The sequence below is a fragment of the Melospiza melodia genome, chromosome 3, assembly GCF_035770615.1.
Source record: "Melospiza melodia melodia isolate bMelMel2 chromosome 3, bMelMel2.pri, whole genome shotgun sequence".
NCBI lineage: Eukaryota > Metazoa > Chordata > Aves > Passeriformes > Passerellidae > Melospiza > Melospiza melodia.
Window position 1 is genome coordinate 73,417,601 of NC_086196.1, and position 20,759 is coordinate 73,438,359.

Consider the following 20,759-nt stretch of genomic DNA (forward strand, 5'->3'; position numbering starts at 1 on the left):
CCCGGGACACCCGAGCGCGGCGGCGCCTCCCGCCTGCACCGCCCAGCCGCGGAGGCGGCGCCAGCCGCGCCCGGCCGCGCCATCGCTATCGAGGCGAGGGCGCTACTTCCGCCCCGGTACCTGTAATGGCGCCGGTCACGTGCGCAGGAACGTGGCCCGGGCGGGCTCACTCAGTTCGTCCCTTCGCTCCTCCCTCCGCTCCCGGCCGAGCCGCCGCCACAGGCCCGCCCCTAGGTAAGCCCCGGCGCCCCTCCGCAGCACCGCAGGCGGCTTTCGCCCCTCGGGAGGGCTGGTGCCGTTGCTGGTTTGCTGGCGTCCCAGCTCCTGCCGGTGTTGGTAGCGTTCGAGGGCTCTTCCCGCGGGAGGAGTGTGGGCCCCGGCCACGCCGGCGGCCGCTGTCCCGGGGGGACTCCCTACACCCCCAGGGCTGTTGTTGGCTGCGGCCCGGGGACTCCGGTGGGGAGGAGGGCGAGCGGCGGGGTCGATGCGATCGGCCGCGATGGGGCGGTGCCATCGGCTCTTGGCTGGCGCTGCCTGCGGCAGCGTGCGCGTGACTCACCGCTGGGAGCGGCGGGGCCGGGCCGGGGTCCCGCGGCCGCGAGATCTTCGCAGGGGCCGTTCCGGGCCGGGCCGTGACACCGCGGGGACAGCAGCGCCGCGCAGGGGGGTGGGCACGGCGTGGCAGCCGCTGGCCTGACGGACAAACCCGGAGCAGTGTCGGCGGTAAGCGTGGCGCGATAGGTGCCGACGCGATGAACGAACCCCCTGCTCGGTCTGGGGGATCTGGGCCGTGCCGGGGAACCTGTGCTTGGCAGATCTTCTTGGCTCTGTTTTGGTTTTGCTTGTTTGTTTCTCAGCAAAGCTGTAGGGTGTTTTTATAGGGATGAACTGAAGGGATTCCAAAAGGACCGCGGGATGATGGAGGTCCTAGGGGGCGTCGGGTCCAGCGTCCTGCTCAGAGCAGATGCAGCTCCGAGTTCACACCAGGAGCTCGGGACTTTGTCCCGTGAGGTCTGGAAAACCTTTGAGATGGAGAGTACACAACTTGCTCCTCAGTTTTTCTGTCCTCATGGTGACATTTTACCTCCCACGTTCAGGATGTGTCCAATATGTTCCATCACCCCGCACTGCTGTTGTAAAACTCACTGCAATGCTTGTGTTATATTTGGCTGTTGAAATTGAAGCGAAAGAAAAGAGAGAGTCGGCTTTATCTCTGTCCTCCCAACCTTCCCGGTCTGATACACGTGTGTAAATAGATCCATGTTTTTAGTCAGGGTTTGTGGTTGCAGGTTCGTGTATACCAAAGGCTCCCAAATGAACTATTCGCAGATGGATCAGGCGCAGTATAATGATCTCAATGAATTGAGATTTTGCCTGGAAAGTAGGAAGGAGTCTCAGAGGTGACCTTATCACTCCCTACAACTGCCTGCAAGGAGGTTGTGGCAAGTTGGGGATCAGCCTCTTCCAGGTATCAAGTGACAGGATTAGAGGAAGGGGCCTCAGGCTCTGCCAAGGGAGGTTCAGGTTTTACATTAGGAAGGATTTCTTCACAGAAGGGGTTGTTAAACATTGGAATGGGCTGCCTAGGGAGGTGGAGTCAGCCACCTCCATCCCTGGAAGCCTTTAAGGAAAGGCTGGACATGTCACGAAGTGCCATGGTCTAGTTGACAGGGTAATGATCTCACCAAGGTTGGGCTCAGTAATCTGAGGGTCTTTTCCGACCTAATTGATTCTGTGATTCGGAGATATTTCTCATGTAATTTAGAGATATGTTCAGCTTTATGCAGGAGGTAACAAATGTGGAGGTTTTTTACTAGCAATGTGTGTGCTCACATAGAGGAATGTAGGTGGTAGCTTTTTGCCTAACTTAAAATATTTGCATGAGAAAGCATTTGTATTTCCAGAGAGTGTAATTCTCACACAAAGCACATAGATAATCAGCACGAGGCATATGGAAGCTTGGCATTTCAAATGGGAAAAAAAAGAAATTAATTTCAAATTAGTTATTTACATTTGGAATATCTTTTTGCGAGCAGAGGACAGGACATGGGCAGCACCTCAGTTGTACCTGTTCCTGCAGCTGTTCTTTCCTTTCCACTCCTTAGATTTGGCGTAAACAACACTGCAGGAAGAAAATGACCCACTGGTTCCATCGCAACCCTCTGAAGGGTACAGCTCCCGTTTCATTTAATTTTTATGGGGTAGCCACCACTCCAGCTGCAACAAAGATTTGCAAGTAAGTGTACTTGGGACTTGCTTCACTCTGCCTCTTACACTTTGGAGAACATCCTTCAAAGTAATGGTTGCTCTTCAGTTTTTGAGCTGAAGATGACTAGAGATGTATAGGCAGGGAGGCAGTAAGACACTGCTAACACATAACGTTTGCTTACAGAGAATGAATTCTCCAGTCTCTGAGTGCACAGCAAGGCCAATTACAGCAATGCAGAGGCAAAAGACTAAACACTTCATTGTCTTTCTGATGACTGTGCATTCCTGATTGCTTAATTTCCATAAGTGGATAGGGCCTGACTGTTCTGTTGTGGATAGGAATGTAATGAAAAGGGATCTCAGCCTATTTTGCAGATCTATTCTGATCTCTTCATCTCCTCATCCCATTCTAATGTTAAAGAATGTTCCTGCTTGTTGCTTCCCTTTCCTCTCTGTGCACCCCACCTCTTGGTAGGTAAATACACAGTTATTTTATTTAGTGATAGAACAGTAGATTGAGTACTGATTATCCACTGCTGTGGGTCCAGTCATATGTATCCAGAGTAGACAGGAAGATTTTTCTGTATTGGTGCATTTTTAATAGGATTTCTTAGGGTTTTTTTTTTCTCCTTTCATTTAGTGACTTGCGGTTGTCTCGAACACAGCTATTGGAGCTGTTTACAGACTCAAGTTGTAATCCAGAAATGATGAAGAATGCAGCTGACTTCTACTTCTCACTCCTGCAAGGTAGGGAGATTTATTAGCAGTACTACTAATTCATCAAAGAGAGGTATCAGTTCAATTTTATTGGCACTTCTCAGAATGTTAATTGTGCTGATGTCCCATAAGGAAGCTTTGTGCTTCTCAGGAAAGGAGAGTATCTTCATGGGTTTTGTGCTTGATACCAGTGCTGGCTGCTCACCAGGCCCCTTCTCCAAGTTTCAGTATCCTTTGTGACCCTGCCAATACTAAGTGGTGGCAGCCCTGCCCTCCTGCCTTTAACCTAATTCTGCTTCCTCTTGGAGAAGAAAACATGTATTTGTCTTTTAGGTGGTGGTGAGTTGCTCCCTAAGTATAAATTGAGTCTATTAATTAGTTTGTTCCATTTAGTATTCAGTGTAAACTGCTGGTTTGTCTAATACTAGACCATAGACTTGTTGCAAGTTTACCTTCTACTGCTGCTTATCTTAGGTGTGTATATATATGTAGGTGCTCATTAGCATGGTATCTGCATTTTCAGCAGATGGTTCAGCTGTGCTGACACATTCCTTTGAAACCTTCCTTCTGCTGATACTTGGGTAACTCTCTCTTAGCAGTCAGGTGCTCAGCCAGGTTTCTTAGGACTGAGTTTTCAGGAATCAGCTGATTTGTGGAAAGTGAGGTCTTTCAGTCTGTGGGAAGTAAACATTGGTTTAATGAGCTCCTGGGAGGGTGTAGACTAATGTCACATCTAAAGGTCAGATAAGAGTCCCTGTTGCAACAGCCAAGATTTAGATAGTTTTTTCAGGAAAATATCATGCTTGGCCACTAAAATCTTCTGCATGTGAAAGGAACAAGTATTTTCTGATTTTATAAACATGTGACACACTGACAGGTATAGCCCCAGTAGCTGCTATAGCAGGCTCTTGACCTCTTAAAGTCTGTAAGAGCTGATCAGACCAGGGCCCTTCTTCAGCTTCACTAAAATTTCCTGGGCCTGCATATGCTAGGATTTGAACATCCCATAGCATGAGCCTCATCTCACTAACTGCTGTTTTCTGGGCTACTGGACATAAAGAATGAATTTCCTGTAGCCCTGAAGATAGATGATGACTAGGTGAGCCCATGCATAGAAGCTCTTTTCCCTCTCCCTGTTGACTAGGCAGCCTTTCCTGGAATTTCTTGGTTGGCAGTATGGTGGCAGTGACAGCCATTCACTCACCTTGAACACCCTCAGCCATCCTGTACCTGGGCTAGTCCCACTCCCAACTTGTCACCATATGGGACATGCAGAAATCTGCCAGGTTTTCCTTGAGCAGTGAAAATTCTCAGAATTGAGTTGGTAACATGCTGGGTAAGCAGTTTCCTGGAGTAGCCAGTTAGTTTTTTCCACATTTTGTTCTCAGGGTACTGAGGAATAAAAATCCCAGGAAGTAACATGGGGTTTTGAGGGGTTCAGCAAGAAACATTCTTTTATCTATATCTATATTCATATTGATCCATCTCCTTCATTACTAATTTCTGCTTCTTACTTTGAGATTGCCTGTTTTATTATTCCATAGGTTTTATCCTTTCGTTGGATGACTCTTCCCAAGAGTGCAAGTTGAGATATATTCAGAATTTCAAGTGGACAGACACGTTACAAGGACAAGTCCCGAGGTGCGTGTGCTTTTCTGGGTGCAGGGTATGCTGCTCTCTGCTGCTCTGTTACACGCATGCACAGGCCTGAAGGGAAACAGAAATGCAGCAAAGTCTTGAACACAAAGTAGTTTCTAAAAAGGTGTTGCTGTGTTTTTGGTAACTGCTGTACTGTGTTAGGTATTCTGAAGTGTGCCTAGTGGCCTTTATGTTAAGCTGTGAGAATGCACAATAATGGTAGAAGGATCCGTTAGGTCTTAGTTGATCTACAAAATGAACCTGCAGTTAGCTAGAGCAGTATAAAGAAGAGCCTTGATGATATTGGTGAGTTGAGCATGGTAACAAAGCACACTGCAGTTTAAAACTCAATTTGGCACTATTGCCTGACCAGGAACTTCTGTGTGTTTGGAGATTCCAGTGTTGCTGAAGATCTGATTCTGTTCTTGTCCTCTGAAGCTGTGAGTACATGTCCTCTTGCTTCAAACAAACAAATCTTGTGTTTCAAGGAGGAATACAGATCTGTAACCTTCTGAATTACTCACTTTTCTCTTGCTATTGGAGGTAATTGTGTTGTATAATCATGCCTACAAATTTGTCAAGCTTTAGCTGGAAGTATTTGACCTCCTCAAAGCTTTAATTCCCCATGGAAGAAAATTTGTTGATTAGGACTTCATTCTAATTTTCTCATGGTCATGCACACTTGTACTTGTGCCAACATTACTCTTCCCTCTCCCACATCTTTCTTTTTAAAAAGTTTGGTAGTTCCTAAGCTAAACTGAGCTTGTGATTGCAAGTTCACTCTTTCCAAAGACTCTGTTTTTACCTTTTGAAATTTCCTGCTGTTTGCAGGAAAAAATCCTGCTGTTTGTCTGCAGTTACATAAATAATTGCAATAACATTCATTTGAGAGAGTTGTAATAGACTCTGACTTATTAACTTAGCAGTACAACTTTAAAGTGGACATTCCAGGGCAAGGCTTTCTAAAAGTGTGCGACTGAAAAAAAAGAGAGAGCAAAATGTCAGCCACACCCAAAGCTAAACAAATCTCAAGTTACAGTTTTAAAATAAAAGTTGTCAAAAGGGAAGGGTGGGCATCTGAATGTGGTAGCTTCTAATTATGAGTTCTTAAAGAGAATGACTAAAACAAATTATGTCTCTCTTAAGCAGTTCAGCAAAATAGGAGGTTCAGAATTGGAAATTGTTGACATTGTAAATGAAAAATGTTTTATAGAGAGAAGTGTTAACTTTTGCTACATGAACTATCAGCAGAGAGAGATGTGAGAACAAAACTGAATGCGTTAAGTTTTTGGGGGGTTTTTGTCTGTCTTTCTTTAGTGCCCAGCAGGATGCAGTGTTTGAACTGGTTTCCATGGGATTTAATGTAGCTCTATGGTACACAAAATATGCATCAAGACTTGCTGGAAAAGAAGAGTAAGTGGTTTTCTTTTAACAATTCTGCTGTAGCAATACTCCACCAAAGATTTAGCAGGTTCTGGGGGTAGCCTGCTATAGGAAATGTCCAGCTCAGGCAGAGGAGTTCCAGGAGACAGTTGGTCTTTACACACAAGCACTTCAATCCCTTCTTGCCTCTGTAAACTGAGTACAGTAGCACTACATGACTGTGATACAGAGAAAGTGTCAGTTGTGAATGAACCCTTCATCAGTCCCCCTCTAAATGTCCAGGTAGAAAACTGAGATTCTTAACTTCACATCTCTGCTGACATTTAACCCTACAGACCTCTAAATCCTTGGCTTCTAACACTGAGGTTGGCTTTTACTTGAGAGTCATCACAGGACCTTACATTTATTTTCTTTCAAGCAAGCTCTATATGATTATTTCATGATTGGACACTGTAAGAAACTTTTTTATTCTGAGGGTAGCACAGCCATGGGATAGGTCACTTAGGGAACTTAGTGGAACTCTTGATTCTTGAAGGATTTAAGGTTCATCTAGACAAAGCCATAACTGACCTGATCTGCTGTTGCGAAATGTGGTGCCCCAAACCAGGAGGTTGCACTAAATGACACTTAGAGTCCCTTTCTAACTATATTTTTACCAATTCATTCTATTTTCTCAGTATAACAGAGGATGAAGCAAAAGACGTTCACCGCAGCTTGAAGATAGCAGCTGGGATTTTTAAACACCTGAAGGTAGAAGGGCTTTCTTTGCTGTCTGTTCTTCAAGGTGTCTCCAAATACTTGACTTTTTGTCTTAGAGAGGCCTTTGCTATACACACATACCTGAGAGCACCTGAATGATGCAGGAAACAGAAGGGTGTTAATATGTTGTGGTACCCCTCAATCCCTGGAACTCATTCCCAGTGGCACTGGAAGAGTGGTTTGTCTGTCAGCCCATATCATGTGCTGTCTTGGGACCTTCACTCAGTGTGTCCTATCCATTTAGGCACAAAGCACTTGTTTTGCACTGGTTTTGGGCCCAAACTAACTCTGAGACTTGCTTTGTATTTAGGAAAGTCACATTCCAAAATTGATTACACCTGTGGAAAAGGGAAGAGATTTAGAAGCTCGACTTACAGAGTCCTACATCGTACAGTGTCAAGCTGAAGCTCAAGAAGGTATCTTCAAATATACATTGGTTGGCTGTGGGAAATGACTCTTTGTGGGTCACAGCTGTCTCATGAATTCTGCTTGGCAGCAAGGCCATGGGTTTTTTATTCTCCTAAAGTACTGTGGCATAGTGGGGCAGGTTGCGAAATGCCAAAAATCAGTCTGATATTAGAATTGTAATATGGAATATCTTTCACTTAGGAAGAACTTGTGTGTGGCACTACTCCTTTTTCTTATTTCTTCCTTTCATGCAACCCTTTCACCACCATGCTTGCCTAACAGACATTCCCAGCTCTTTTACTTTAAAACATGTGCAGCTTCTGTTTATTAGCTACTCTTAAGGCTAACATTCCTTCAGTTTTTCTATTAAACTGGAATCATTCTATCCAAGAAACAATATCTTTATTCTGCTGTTTGCTTGACTGCACAACATCTATTTGCTGTTCATGCAGGGGTTTTAAAACCCTAAATGCCTCTGCTGATTTGATGTGATGGGACATTTCAATTAAACTTAAATCATGGTGTGGAACTGTTTTTCAGTGACAATTGCTCGGGCTATTGAGCTGAAACATAATCCAGGCCTAATAGCTGCTCTTGCTTATGAAACAGCCAACTTCTACCAAAAAGCTGGTGAGTGTCTTGTTTTGTATCCTTAATGACTAAATTTACGCACTCTTGCCAGCAGATACACTTCACTTATCCATAACTTGCAATATTAATGCTGTTCTTGGTGGATATGGAGTGTGTATTTAGTTTCTATTTAGCACATTTAAGGCTTCAGTTATCAGCATGTATTATGATAAACCTTTTTGGTTTTGTGGGAATCTTGTTCTATGGTAGGAAATGGTAGCTGATGGTAGGAAACATTAGTGAAGGAAAGCAGACTAGCAGCAGACTAATGGCCTGATGTCAGTGGAGTATGTTCCAGCTGCCTTTGGGCCACATGTCATGATGTAGAGCATGGAGAGTGGAGTGAGTTCATGATGTGCCCCCTTCCAGATGAGTGAGATGATCTCTGGGCTTACTGAGGCAAGTGGTAGAAGTGCAGAAGTATGGGAGTCACTACTGGAACTTAAACTAGGAACAAGTTTTGAAATGCTTCATAAATATACTTAGAGACTTAGCCATCCATACTTAGTGGACAGCAGTTTCAGGAATTCTATGGACAACTGCGTGATAGCTATATATTTTTGGTGGTTTTCTCAGAGTTTTTCTGTGCTTTTGCAGGAGGAATTTTTGTCCCTTGTTTCTGGATACTTTAGAGTTAGGATTTAGTGCTAAGTTCAAGAATTCTGGTCTTTTAATGTGTTTGGGATTTTTCTTTTAGGAAATGTCTTAAGAATTATTTACCTATGTGTTCACAGATCAAACACTATCTAGTTTGGATCCAGCCTATGCAGGTAAATGGAGGAAGTACTTAAACTTGAAGAGCTGTTTCTATATGGCCTACGTAAGTACTTTGGGTGGCAGCAGTCACAGCTTGTTGTCTGTCTGCCAAGGGCTGCATAGGGAATGGGGGCTAAGTATTGCCTTGACTTTCTTTGCACACTGTGAAGAGGAATTGTGCAGTGTCAGTGACATTTGAACTGTTTTTGTGGAGCCAAATGAAATTGCAGCAGTATGGATTTGTTGTGATCACAGATCTTTAATTGAAGCCATTCAGGTTGAGCATAGTGGTGCTCTCTGTTATCTACATCACAGTCTGATCCTAGGCACAGTTCAGAGCTGAGAATCTTTATGAAGGCCCTGAATGAAACTGCATCAAGTACCAAAAGGTACCATTCCAAGAGCTGTCCCTATTTGCCTGATGGATCTTCTAGCAAGTACTGCAGTGCCCTTGAGATCCTCAGCTGCTCAATTTGCCGTGTCTTGTAGCCTGCCACAGCGTGTAATCTTTTTTATACTGTACAAAAGGCCCAAGCTAAGCAGTTTACATAATTGTCTTTCTCTTAGGCTGAAACTGTAACTAAAATCTGCTTGCCTTATTAGCAAGTTTGAGAGGTGAGGGAGGGTAAGAGTTGTGGTACTTCTCCTTTTTTTAAATTTGAGTGATCTGGGCAGTGGTAGATTTACATAGATTTGTACTATGAGAACAGACACTAAAAAAAGGGGGGAAGGTGGGCATTCGTTGATGGGACTGTTCCTTCTCCTGTTGTGTTTACTAGTTAAACTCAGCTCCTGATAATAGATAACAGGCAAGTCAGTTTTCATTGGAATACAATACCACCTTCAAGCACAATCGACTTTTTGGGGATGGAAAAGTTATTTGGACTATGACAAAATATCTCAGATAGCAGAACACCTCATTTTATCCAGATTCAGTGATGTTTGTTGCAGATGGAGTTTTTCGGTGTTCAGGTAGTTCTAGTTTTCAGTCTTGGCTTTGTAAACTTGCCTGGGGTTCATTCTCTTTCTGTGCTGGGGCTTGATGCTGCACACTATTGCAGTGAGAGCTTGGAATGGCCTGTGTAGCAGTGCTTCAGGTCAAACAGCTCTGTGCAGCTCAGTTACTCTTGGCTAGAGCTGAGACAGCTCCTTTCATACTAAGTGTTTGTGGTTCTGGTTCACAGTGTTCATGTTGAACTGCATTAATGGCTCAGTGAATGCTGCTTTGACTTGGAGTCCCCAGCTGTCAACTATTTGCAGGGAACGGCAGCTTCAAAGAGCTGCAGCTCCTGTAGGGACCAGGAGGAGGGGATTGGTGTAGGAAGTGCCCAGGGATGTTGGTAATGATTTTGTCCTCTTCCATTAGGCATACTGTTACCATGGCCAGACTTTGCTGGCAAGTGATAAATGTGGGGAAGCAATCAGATCTCTGCAGGAATCAGAAAAATGTAAGTGTGATTGAGACTGGAGTACAGGGTCTGATGTTGCCATGCCTGTTCTGTTTTGCTGTATTGTGTTAATTTGCTCTCCCATAAAGATTTTATCTGTCACCTGATGGAAATCCAGCACATCTTTGAATAAAGACAGTGTATTTTTACTTTTTTTTGATGGTCTTACCAAATACTGTCTTTCATAACATTTCTGCAGAAAATTTTCATCTTCAGTTCTTAGCCTGGCTTAAAGACTGGCTTTGAGCTGCCTGCAGTATACAGTATAAAGACCCATAAGGGTCTGGTCATCCTGTTTTCTGGTCTGTATGTTAGAGTAGTGCAGCCATTTCTGCTTTGGAGGTTACATAGTAAATCTAAATCTTGTTTGTTTCTTTTTAAACAGATTTCAGTAACTTACTTCTTTTCTATTCATTTGAAAGGTATATTCAGGGAAGTTTGCAGTATTTCAAGGTCTTCTGCTCAGTCTTCTCTCTTCAAAGCTATTTGTACCCCATTGGCCTGCACTGCATAACTTTACTGCAATGTATAAAAAATGCTCAAATCTTCAAAGTGGAAACTTTAATATTAGTTTTAAAAATAAATTGGAAAATTATTAAGAGCAAACTAAGTTGGATTTCTTGGAGTAAAACAAATGCTGTTCGGCTGTTCAGAGAAGAGTGCTTCTTCTCCCACTCCATATCAGTTATTCATATTTGGTTTGGGGCATCAGCTGTGTGTGGATACCTTCATGCCCTCTGTTCTTCCCTACCATGTGGCACAGTTCTTAGGCTTATTGTTGCATTTTGCCCCACACACAAGAATGCTTTCCTGCATCTTCCCACCCAAAAAGCTAGCTTTTTCTTTTCCTGTTCCTAGTCACTTGTTGGATGCAGGAAATCTTGGCTGTCTTTGAACTGGTTTGGTTTTGTTTCTAAGAAGAAAGAAGCCTGACTGGATTCTGGTGTCTTCTAAGAGTGAAGCACTGTAGGGGAGAACCATGATTTAAGAGGATCATGTAAATAATTTTTATTTCCTTTCTTTCTTGCAAAGTTTTTACCAAGGCTGAAGCATTGTGCAAAGAATATGGAGAAACCAAAGGGCCTGGGACTACTGCCAAACCTTCTGGACATCTTTTCTTTAGGAAATTAGGAAGTTTGATTAAGAACACATTAGAAAAATGCCAGAGAGAGAATGGATTTATGTAAGTAATTTGTGGTTGGTACAGCACTTTACATGAAGTGTTATTACCTCATTTGCCTTAATTTCAGGATGGGATGGTAAATTTTACTCTGCTGTTGTTATATTCCTTTAGGGCATGGCATGTAAGTTAAAGATAAATTTGCAATTCTATAATTTTCTCTTGGCAGATTTGCAGTGGGTCTGTGCTGTCCCACTGCGTGTCCTGTGCCGGTTCAGCAAGTTGGGCTGGACTGACATCTGGAGAGGCGGAGCAGTTTTCTTCCCTCATTCCTCAGGCACCTGGTTACTTTTCCTTCTACACAGGACGAAATCTGCAGAAGTTGCTGTGTTGCTCTAATGCTCTCTTCCTGTCTCCTGAGATCTAGTAGGCAAAAGAGGACAGAGGGGGAAGAAGAGAAGACCAGTAGGCAATTCTGCTTTGCAAGCAGGGAAGTCAAAACACAGTGCTGCCTTCAGTGAAGATCATGCTTAGGGTGCTAGGAGCTTTACCAGTCCAAGTATAGTTAATATTGTGAATAGGGCTTTCTGTTCATTAATGTCCTTCCAAAAAGGGTTTGGAAATACCAATTTTTTATTTCAGTTGAAAATAATCAAGATTAGTTTGTCTTTAGAGTTCTTTTCCTCATTTATTCCTCCCGTCCTATTACGATTTAGCCTTTCATAATAGGTGTGTTATTTTAATTTTTATGATATTTAAAGACCTGCATAATAGGGCAACTGACTAAATGGAAAAGGATGGTCAAATACATCAAAGTGAACTGCAAATAGAAATAGAAATGCTCCGCTCTGCTTTTGTTCAAATACAAATGCTCCGCTCTGCTTTTGTCAGAGCTTACAACAAAAGCATATTGGAGATTTCAGCATGTTCCTGTCTCTCTAGAACAAAACTTGGAAAGAGAAAGCAGTGACTGTTTTGGAAGAGCTCTGTGCAGCACAGGAAGTGAGGTAGAGTGTGTCAGTGTGTGAGCTCCTGCTGCCCTGCCAAGGGCGGAGGGACACCCTGAGTCAGGCTTTGCCCTGTAGCCAGGCTTTTATGGGGGGCTGCTGTGTTGCCGTCATCCACTATGGCACATTAGGACTGTTTAGGAAAAGAAGTGTCCTCTTCGTCTTTGGAAAGTACTTTAAATCCTCATTTGTATTTTGAAGCGTTTTTTTGGACAAAAGATGCTTTCTCTAAAAAGCACTGGGAATAATGGTTAATAAGTTGGAGAAAACCCACCATACAATTAGGGAACAAACAACAATACTAGCAAGGAGTTGCTTTTGTTCTTGTGAACCTTGCTGGCAGAATGCATGTTAGGCAGTGCCTTAATGAAATGGAAGAGAGCAGCAGTGCTTGCCACTGTGAAAACCCAAATTGTTTTGTTTAGAATTGCAAACAGGACTTGCAGAGATGGTGCACTGTATTTTAAATACATTTCTGTATTTGTTCTAGCTATTTCCAGAAGGTGCCAGCAGAGGCTCCCCAGCTGGAACTGAAAGCAAACTATGGCTTAGTAGAGCCTCTTCCTTTTGAGTTTCCAGCTTTAAGCGCACACTGGACCCCTGAAACGGTTGCAGCATTTGATCTCACCAAGAGGCCAAAGGAGGACACTGTAAGATAATCCCATGTGCTGTTCTTTCCCTCTGGCTTTATTCTGTGTATCATACAGAGTTAGTTTGGCACTTCCATAACATTCTCCAGCTCAGTGTAGGAAGCAGCCATAAGGCTACCACCTAAACTCATCCTTCTCTTGTGGCAGGGGCAAGTCAATTAACCTCTGCCACGCTGCCAGCATCTGGAAAATCAGCTCATTTTTTACCAAGTCCTGTAATGTTACAGCATGCTAGAGAAAGATTATTTTTTAGAAAAGGATTCATTTAAAGATGCTGAAACAGAGAACAATTGTCATTTCCCTCTTGCTTGGGGCTTACTCAAAATCTTCAGCCTTGAAAAGAGAGGAGGCTATTAGATTATAACATGTAAAGTTAGCTGTGCATAAATACTGTGCAGACACAGTGGTTTGTACTTGTGGTATTTAGTTGGGGTTTTTTTTCTTCTTGTTTGCAGGCTAAACCAAAACCAGATGAAGAAGTAAAACCTCTGAAGGAACCAAATATAAAGCCTCAAAAAGACAGTGGATGCCAGATTTCTTAAATGCCATAAGTGCTTTGAATTCACTTTGAAACTCTATTCATAGGACTCTGGGCTTTTGTTCTGATCTTCATTTTTTGATTCTCCTCTTTTCATTTACAAGGCTAATATAATTTACTTTTGTTAATATGTGTCTATCTTGCTTAAGATTGTGGTGGATTTCTAGGTGGTTATTTATATCTGACTTATTTTTGGTTTCAATGGGATATCATAGAATTAGTGGGCTTAAATGTTCCTATTGTGCCTCTAGGGAGTTTCTTTTTGTGGGTTTAGTTTTACCCACAAATAGCAAAGGAAGTATCATGATGTAATGCTTGAGGGTTTTTCCATTACCTTATATGCTGTATCATGTCCAATTCTGCAAACAGAAGTTTGCATGAACAGTTATATTTATTCAACTTTTGTCATTCAGGCTTAGCACTTTGTTGTGTCTGAATTCACCTAATTGTAGTGAGGGAAGAAAATCTGGGTTTGAATCGTAACGGTCATGTGGTATTTCACAGGACTTGCACAGAACTTGGGAAACCTCAAGTTCTACATAACAGGAGCACAATTTATATTCTGAAACTATTAGTCTCTGTTCTTTCCTCTATAGATTAGGGGGTTTATATCAGAATTTGTAGTAAAGTACCTTAGCTTTGTCTGTCCTTTAATCCAAATCCTTTAGTATCAAAGTGTATGTGAAAGTAATGCAGCAAGCAATATGGAAGTGCTTAAAAGCAAAGCATCCCTGTGTCATTTATTCAGAATTTCTGAATCTTCAAAGCTTTGTTAAGTTCGAAGGCTGCAGACAGTTCTGATCTCCTGGCACTGTAATTCCTGAAACTGTCATGATAAGGTAATGGATTTGGAAGTAAGTTACTGTGTTTCCATCCAAGTGGTGTCTATAAGAAGCTGTCAGGAGAATAGGGAGGAAAGATGAGCTGAAGACCTGATGGCACAGCTGGGAAGCCAAGCTCTAGATTTCCTTTATGCCCTGTATAAACAGTGCTGCTTCTCAGGTTTTGCAGTATTGCACTAAAATCAGCTCTTTCTGAAGAAAACTTGTGAGAAGCCAAGCACAGTCAAGGCTGAGAAAGAAAGGATTTTGTAGAACTTGCTTCCATTTCTGCCTGCTGTGGAAAATGTGACAGCATTCTTTAGTGCTGAGCACTGCAAAACGCCCTTGACAACGAAAACATCTTTCTGATTCGTTGCAAATGCAAAGGTATATGATGCATGTGTTGAAGTTAGAGCCTTGCAATTCCTGGGTACCAGTTGCTGCGCTTCTCTTGGCCTGAGAAGGAAACTGAGCAGCCTGACAATGTTCACCCTTCCAGCAAACGTGATGGCCAATGCACTTACCGTGATGTAAACTGTAAACACATTGCTCACTTTGTACTCTTTGTTCACCTTACACCATGCTGTGATTCAATGCTTCTAAAATCCTTAATGGGGCTTGGAGACAATTAGCTTAGAGAGCAAGTGTGCAACTCCTTGAAGGCCTGTGGAACAAAAGCTGCCAAGGAGGTTAATAGGGAACTCAAGACTCTTCCTGAGATACTGGACCAAATTACAAAATTTGTTGATGCAAAAGGCAAAGAGTCTTTTAATGCTGGCTATTATGGGTTGATCAAATGCAAACCTCCTTGCTTCCCATGATGATTTTTCTTTCTGTCAGTTCTGCACATAAAACTAAGTGTAAAGTGAGCTGAATTTCTTTGGAAGAAGTTATTGTTCAGCAGGGGCCTAGAGGATAATGAGTTTCAAGAAGAATACATACCTGAAATGGCTCCATTTCTTCTGGTGATGCATGGGGACCTGGTGTATATTTCATGAAGAGTTACTCAAATCTGTTCCTAACTTGATCAGCTGACTCATTAGACTTTTTGCATTGTGAAAATACCAGCTTAGGTTTTGCCAGAGTAGAGTGTGGAGTTAGTTTTCTTATATACATTTTAATTCTATAACTGTATTCCAGCTGTAGTCATCAACATTTGTTCAGCCTGCCCCCTTTAAGGATCAAGATAGTTAACTCAGTTTCATAATCACAATTTTTTTAGCTACTTGTTGTTTTTCAGAATTCTTTGTCGATATATACACATCTCAACTGAGGTAGTTTTCCTTCTGTGCAGACTAGATCCTGCTTTCCCTCCTCTCCTTATTTTCCCTTCCACTGCTACAAACTGTGGTGCAGTTTTACCCTCATTTGCTAATGCACTTGTAGGTCCTGGGACTCATTTCCAATGCAGCTTTTACCCATGGGTGGGTTCCTTTAGAGGAATATCTTACAATCAAATTAACAAATCATGACTAAATCATGACTAAATCATTCCTAAACATCTTGGTAGGAAGATTATTTTATGGACTTGGAATTCTTTGCACGCTTTCTCAAACCGAGCTGTTTGTCTGAATCAAGTTCACTGTAAATAGTTTGGGGCATAACCAAGTGAACTGTGTCAGATGATGACATTACTTAAGCCTAGCTGTGTAGCCTCTTGTGCCATAGCTGTTTCAGTAAATATGATGTAGTAGTTTAAAAATAGAATAATGGAACAAATTAATTCACTTAACATGTGCTGCTTTTCAAGACAAACTTTGTTTACTTGTAGCTGAAATCCTGTGGCAAACATTGGATGGTTTTGCCAAAAAATAAGAAGCTGGAGACTGTTTAGTTTGCAAAGTAGAGCTGTGAGGCAATGAGCAGCTTTCTCTTCCGGTTTTCTTGGGTAGTAGCAGGAATTACTGTAAATAAGATGTAGATTAACTGTCCAATATGCTTAAGAATATGAGTAAATGAACTGGGAGTTTGAGTTAATCTGGAATGTTCCTTCTCTTATAGCTCTCTCTAGTAATTTTTAAGAGTGAGGTATTTTGAATGGTGACTTTTTAATATTCTCATGCTGCAATAGCCTGTTTTTGTGGCCTCTCTCTGGTTTTAGAGGCTGTCATGGCTAAGCCTGCAAATCTTGTTAGTGTAAATAATCTTTAAAAATTTGTGCCCCATCTGAAGCAGGACAGAACTGCACCTGAATAAAACACGGAGTGCTGGGCCCTCTGTTTTGTGCTTTAAGGAAAGCAGTGATTGTCTTTAATCTACTGTAAACCAAACCATCAAGCTTTTTGTAGGATTTCCACTTAAATACCTTCCTTCATGTATTTAAATATACTTTCTCCATGTATTTAAATACACTTCCTCCATGTTTCATGTTCCTGAGTTTTCAGTAGTTACTTTCCATCCAGCATATGTGACACACAGCTGAGGGACTAAACCTGGCCCTTGGATGCTAATGTCTGCCTCTCACTGGATTTGGTAGAGGAGTTTTGCCTGTCAGCCTAGGGATGGTGTTTAGTCACTTGGATGTTCAGCATGGAGCCGTGCTGTGTCTGTAACAATGGTAGTCATTTGTACAACGAGCAGGAAAATGGATCCCTGTGTCTGTTTGGAATAGAATAGTAGAATAGAGACAACTTTGCACTTTAAAATTTTCTTGTCTTGTAAATTTGGTACAATACAATATGCTTGTAAATACTCCTGTCATTTTGTTGCACATTTTAGTACTGTGCTATGGGTAAGGTTTTAATGTGAAACATTACTAAAATGTATTTTTAATTGTCTGTGTGTGCTTCAAACTCATGAAGCATATCTTTGCCTTTAGTATTGGGGAGCATGAGAGGAAGCAGTAGCTCATCTGTCTTCCATGGTAATTCCAGGAGGTGAATTTCTGTCTGTTGGCTGCGAGGTGAAACATTTCATCCCACCCCTGTGTCTGGTATCTAAACTGATGTTTCAGCATTAACATAAATCCTGTTCATGCCTGTTAATTATCCCAAAAAAGATTCTGTCTATAAAGATCACTCTTAAATTACCATAGTAGCATAAGCTGGTTTTTCTTTTCCTTTTTCTGTGTTCTTTTTTCCTGTCACTGGCCCAGTTGAGGGACGAATAAAGCACAGTGAGTAAGACTGGCATGGAAAAGCCTCTGGAGTATGTACCTGTCTCCAAGTTGTGAGTGCAGTGTAGAGGCCTTTCCACAGTGACCCTTGGCTTGTCTCAGGCCTTTCCCTGCTGGTGATGCTCTCAAATTCAGCAAAGGTCCTGTGGCAACCCAGGGTATCCTTGATCTGCTTTTTATGTATGGAAGGTCTCCCTCGTTTGATGTTGATGTCTTCATGGATTACAAGCTTCCAGAAGCCATCCTGTGTTGGGTAATCCCACTTCAATGGAATCAGCTGTGAGATCACTGACTGAGCAGCCTTACTTTGTGAAGACAGTCACCGTGCAATCTTAAGTTTCATAGTTGGAAAATGTATATAGCCATGAGTTTCAGAATGCCATTTAAAATAAACAATCTTCAAAGATCATGTTTATTTCGTTATTTAAAATTTTACATAGAGTAGCAAGAAAAAGGCTATGTCTTGATTATTACTTTCTGCAATTTAATGCAACTTTGTTATTATAGAGAATACTTAATCCTTGCTTATAGAAAGACTTAAATAAGGAAGATCCATTAATTGGATGTCTATGGAAGTAGTAGCTACAATGAAGCATGTGAAGTCCTGAGGCAGGAAGAGAGGAGATGGGCTTTCCAAATTCTTGTTTAGAAAAAAAGAAAGTAATTAGGCAGACTTTCTTATGGCTGTCCAAAATCCCAATACTTGCCAAGGTGTGTGACATTGTGGGATGTTCTGTTATACTATGTCAAGGGCGTTTTTTGGGAATAACTTCTCTGATATTCTGGATGAAGCCTCTCTAGCACAGCAGGCTCAGTCTTCCCTGTCTGAACCAGACATGCATCTGCTGCTGTCTCCAGGAGTGCCAGCTGTCTCTCAGAGCCATGTGGTGGTCTTTAACAATTTTGTTTCATACCTCCAATCTTTCTGTCTGGCTTTCCCAAAGAAGGACTCGTTTGCAATCTCCATGTTGATGGCCCCTGGAATGTAAGGCTGCCCTTGCTTTGTTGAGTTGCTCTCAAATCTCAGGGTCAGGGACCTTGTCTTGTGTGACACCTGAACCCTATCATCTGCTGGATGTGCTTCCTCAGTTTCTGCCAGCACAACTTAGTTAATACTTTGTCCCCAAACATTGTCAAAACGTGCATAACAGCACCAACAGAGCCCTCTCGAATGGATAAAAAATTCCCACAGGACCCTGCTGGAGTGATGGCCACCAAGGGGCAGAAGACCTCACGTTTTCCTGCAGTTTTTCCACATAGCTGCCCAGCAGAGACAGTGTGCACTCAAGAAAGTACTGCAGTTTTAAAATGGGAAGAGGTGTCGCAAGTTACACCTTCTACATCATTTCACATGGAACATCTCTGTAATTATGACAGGGGGGCATCCAGGAGCCTGTGCATGCTTGTGACTAGGAGAACAGTTACCTCTCCACTGAGCTCATTGCCAAGGCCATGGAGCAGGAGCACGGACAGACAGAGAAGATCTCTTGCCCTGTGTCCCAGCCAGCTGCTCTGTCCCAGGGCCTGACAGCCTCTCCAGGACATCTGCCCTTTGGGAAGAAGAAACTGTCTACATCTCCGTGGGGTTTCTCCGGGGTCGTGGGCTGGGTTTTTGTGGCAAGGATTTGAAGTGGGAAGGCATCTTCTGTGAGCAGCAGCTATCCTCATTTTGGCCAGAGCCTGTTCCAGCCAGCCCCGAGACACAGCCACTGCTGGCCAAAGCTGTGTCCACCAGCTGCCTGCTCATGGCTTTGGGGAAAAGGCCATGAGATGGACAATGAGGCCTTGGGCAGCTGGAAATGTGAACCAAAGTCTTCTCTCCTCTGCACACTGCCCTGCCAGCATGCCCCAGTGAGCTGGGGGTGCACAGGAGGCTGTGAGGGGACACAGCGGAGCAACTGATCCCCAGTGACCAGAGGAATTTCCCACAGCATGGAAATCCATGCTCAGCAATCAAGCCATGGGGATGGAGGTTGGCAGGGGCTCCCTTGGCTCAGAAACTGGCTGGGCATCAGTTTGTTGTTATTCTTGGGTTTCAAGGTTTTTTTGTCCCTCTTGTGTTTTTGTTTGTTTGGTTGGTTTTTTTGTTTGTTTGGTTTTGTTTTGTTTTAATTTAGTTAAACTGCTTTTATATCAACCCACCAGTGTTTTTACCTTTCTGATTCTGTCCCCCAGGACTAGGAAGTCAGTGAGTGGCTATGTGGTGCTGAGATGCCAAGCAGGAATAAATCATGACAGTCCTCTGTAAAACCGTAACAGCAGTGCCCTGTCCAAACAACATCTGAATGATGGGACACCAGCAGCATCTGCAGATCAGGACTGGGGCAGGAAACAGGAGCTTTAGCTGTGGATGTTGAGAAAAAAATCACGACTATGACAAGAAATCTCCACACAGGAAAACATCAGTATTAAAAATGGAGACAGTCACAAATACAGGAATTGTGGTACTCACAAAGACTGCCAAGCGAGCCTTCCTCTAGCCACATTTAGACACAACTGAGGTTTGTCTGGAGAGCTGAGTCATGGAGTTGTGAATTTGTGGGTTAAAACATGGAACTTTGCCATTTTTGTCTTGGTTGGTTTGGCAAACCGGCAAACGGGTCACAGCTATGCATCTCCAAGACTTGGTTCTTACCAAACTCAGTGTATGGCTGTTGCATACACTAACTAGTCTATCGAAACCTGCCACCAATGGTAGGATTATTTGAAGTGAAGAATATATTAGCTGGATCTGGCCAATCTGAGGAGATCAATTAAAAGAGGCTACGGGTTTTCTTTACAAGGTAGTAGATCATATGGCAAGCTGAATAGTACAGAACTGTGTTTGGTGCAACTTCACAGATTAACTTGTTTTTATGCTCAAAATTAAAGCTTTCTTCTTGTTTCCATAGTTCACAGTTGGAGTCTGTATCTCTGGTTTGGGACAGTTTGAATTGCAACAATTTAATTCCTTAGGAAGTTAATCCTTTTCTCCTTTTAAAAAAATTTTAATGTGATTGATTAACTTACTTTAAGGATGGATTAACTGGAATGCAGTCACTAAGCTGGCACTTAGCTATTTTTTCTCCTTCTTTTAACACTTACGGGTGGTGTCTGAAGGGATTATCACCAGGATTTAAAACCCTTGATGATTTGTAAAATTAACTATTTTCTTTTGTTCAAATGAAACAAACTCTGTCAATACAATTCAGACTGCATTGCACAGTATCAGCCCATCAGCTTTTTCCAAAGGTTACATTTTACTGTACCCACAAAGGAGCTTTTGCATGCCCAGATGCAGCCTTTGTGGATGAAAACAGCAGAAAGCCATGGTTATCACACAGATAGACAGCAGTGTGTGGTATGTTAGGTATGGTATGAAGTTTGCAAACTTCACAGTTAGACCAGTGTGGCAGAAAGCACTTGCAGAAAACTCAGAATAGGATGATTCTAATCAAGGGTGGATGAAGAAAGGTTGTCATTCTTGCCAGGTTTTTTAAATTTGAGCCATGTATTGCCAGGTTTAGTCAGCCTGACTAAGGACTTTCTTGCTCCTGTATTTCAAACTGCAGAAACTTTTAA

General features: G+C 42.6%; 1 protein-coding gene across 3 annotated transcripts; it reads left to right on the forward strand.

Annotated features, from left to right (window-relative positions):
- Positions 1-119: 119 nt before the first annotated feature.
- Positions 120-17,607, forward strand: BROX (BRO1 domain and CAAX motif containing). 3 transcript variants are annotated; one of them, XM_063152259.1, is made up of 13 exons: positions 120-234; positions 2,106-2,236; positions 2,849-2,955; positions 4,470-4,566; positions 5,881-5,976; positions 6,624-6,696; positions 7,016-7,121; positions 7,654-7,743; positions 8,478-8,563; positions 9,866-9,947; positions 10,980-11,130; positions 12,565-12,724; positions 13,180-17,607. In XM_063152259.1, exons 2-13 carry the CDS (start codon positions 2,136-2,138, stop codon positions 13,264-13,266), a joined length of 1,236 nt encoding a protein of 411 aa, XP_063008329.1. In that variant the 5' UTR covers positions 120-234; positions 2,106-2,135; the 3' UTR covers positions 13,267-17,607. The 3 variants fall into 3 exon arrangements, with proteins under 3 accessions (XP_063008329.1, XP_063008328.1, XP_063008330.1); XM_063152258.1 differs by lacking the exon at positions 120-234 and adding an exon at positions 619-723; XM_063152260.1 differs by lacking the exons at positions 120-234; positions 5,881-5,976 and adding an exon at positions 619-723.
- Positions 17,608-20,759: the final 3,152 nt, after the last annotated feature.

Bases quoted from the DNA above. Each gene is read 5' to 3' on its own strand.
- BROX (XM_063152259.1), top strand. From the start codon at position 2,136: ATGACCCACTGGTTCCATCGCAACCCTCTGAAGGGTACAGCTCCCGTT. The intron at 2,956-4,469 runs GTAGGGAGATTT...ATTATTCCATAG, and splicing joins CTACTTCTCACTCCTGCAAG to GTTTTATCCTTTCGTTGGAT. The intron at 11,131-12,564 runs GTAAGTAATTTG...TATTTGTTCTAG, and splicing joins CAGAGAGAGAATGGATTTAT to CTATTTCCAGAAGGTGCCAG.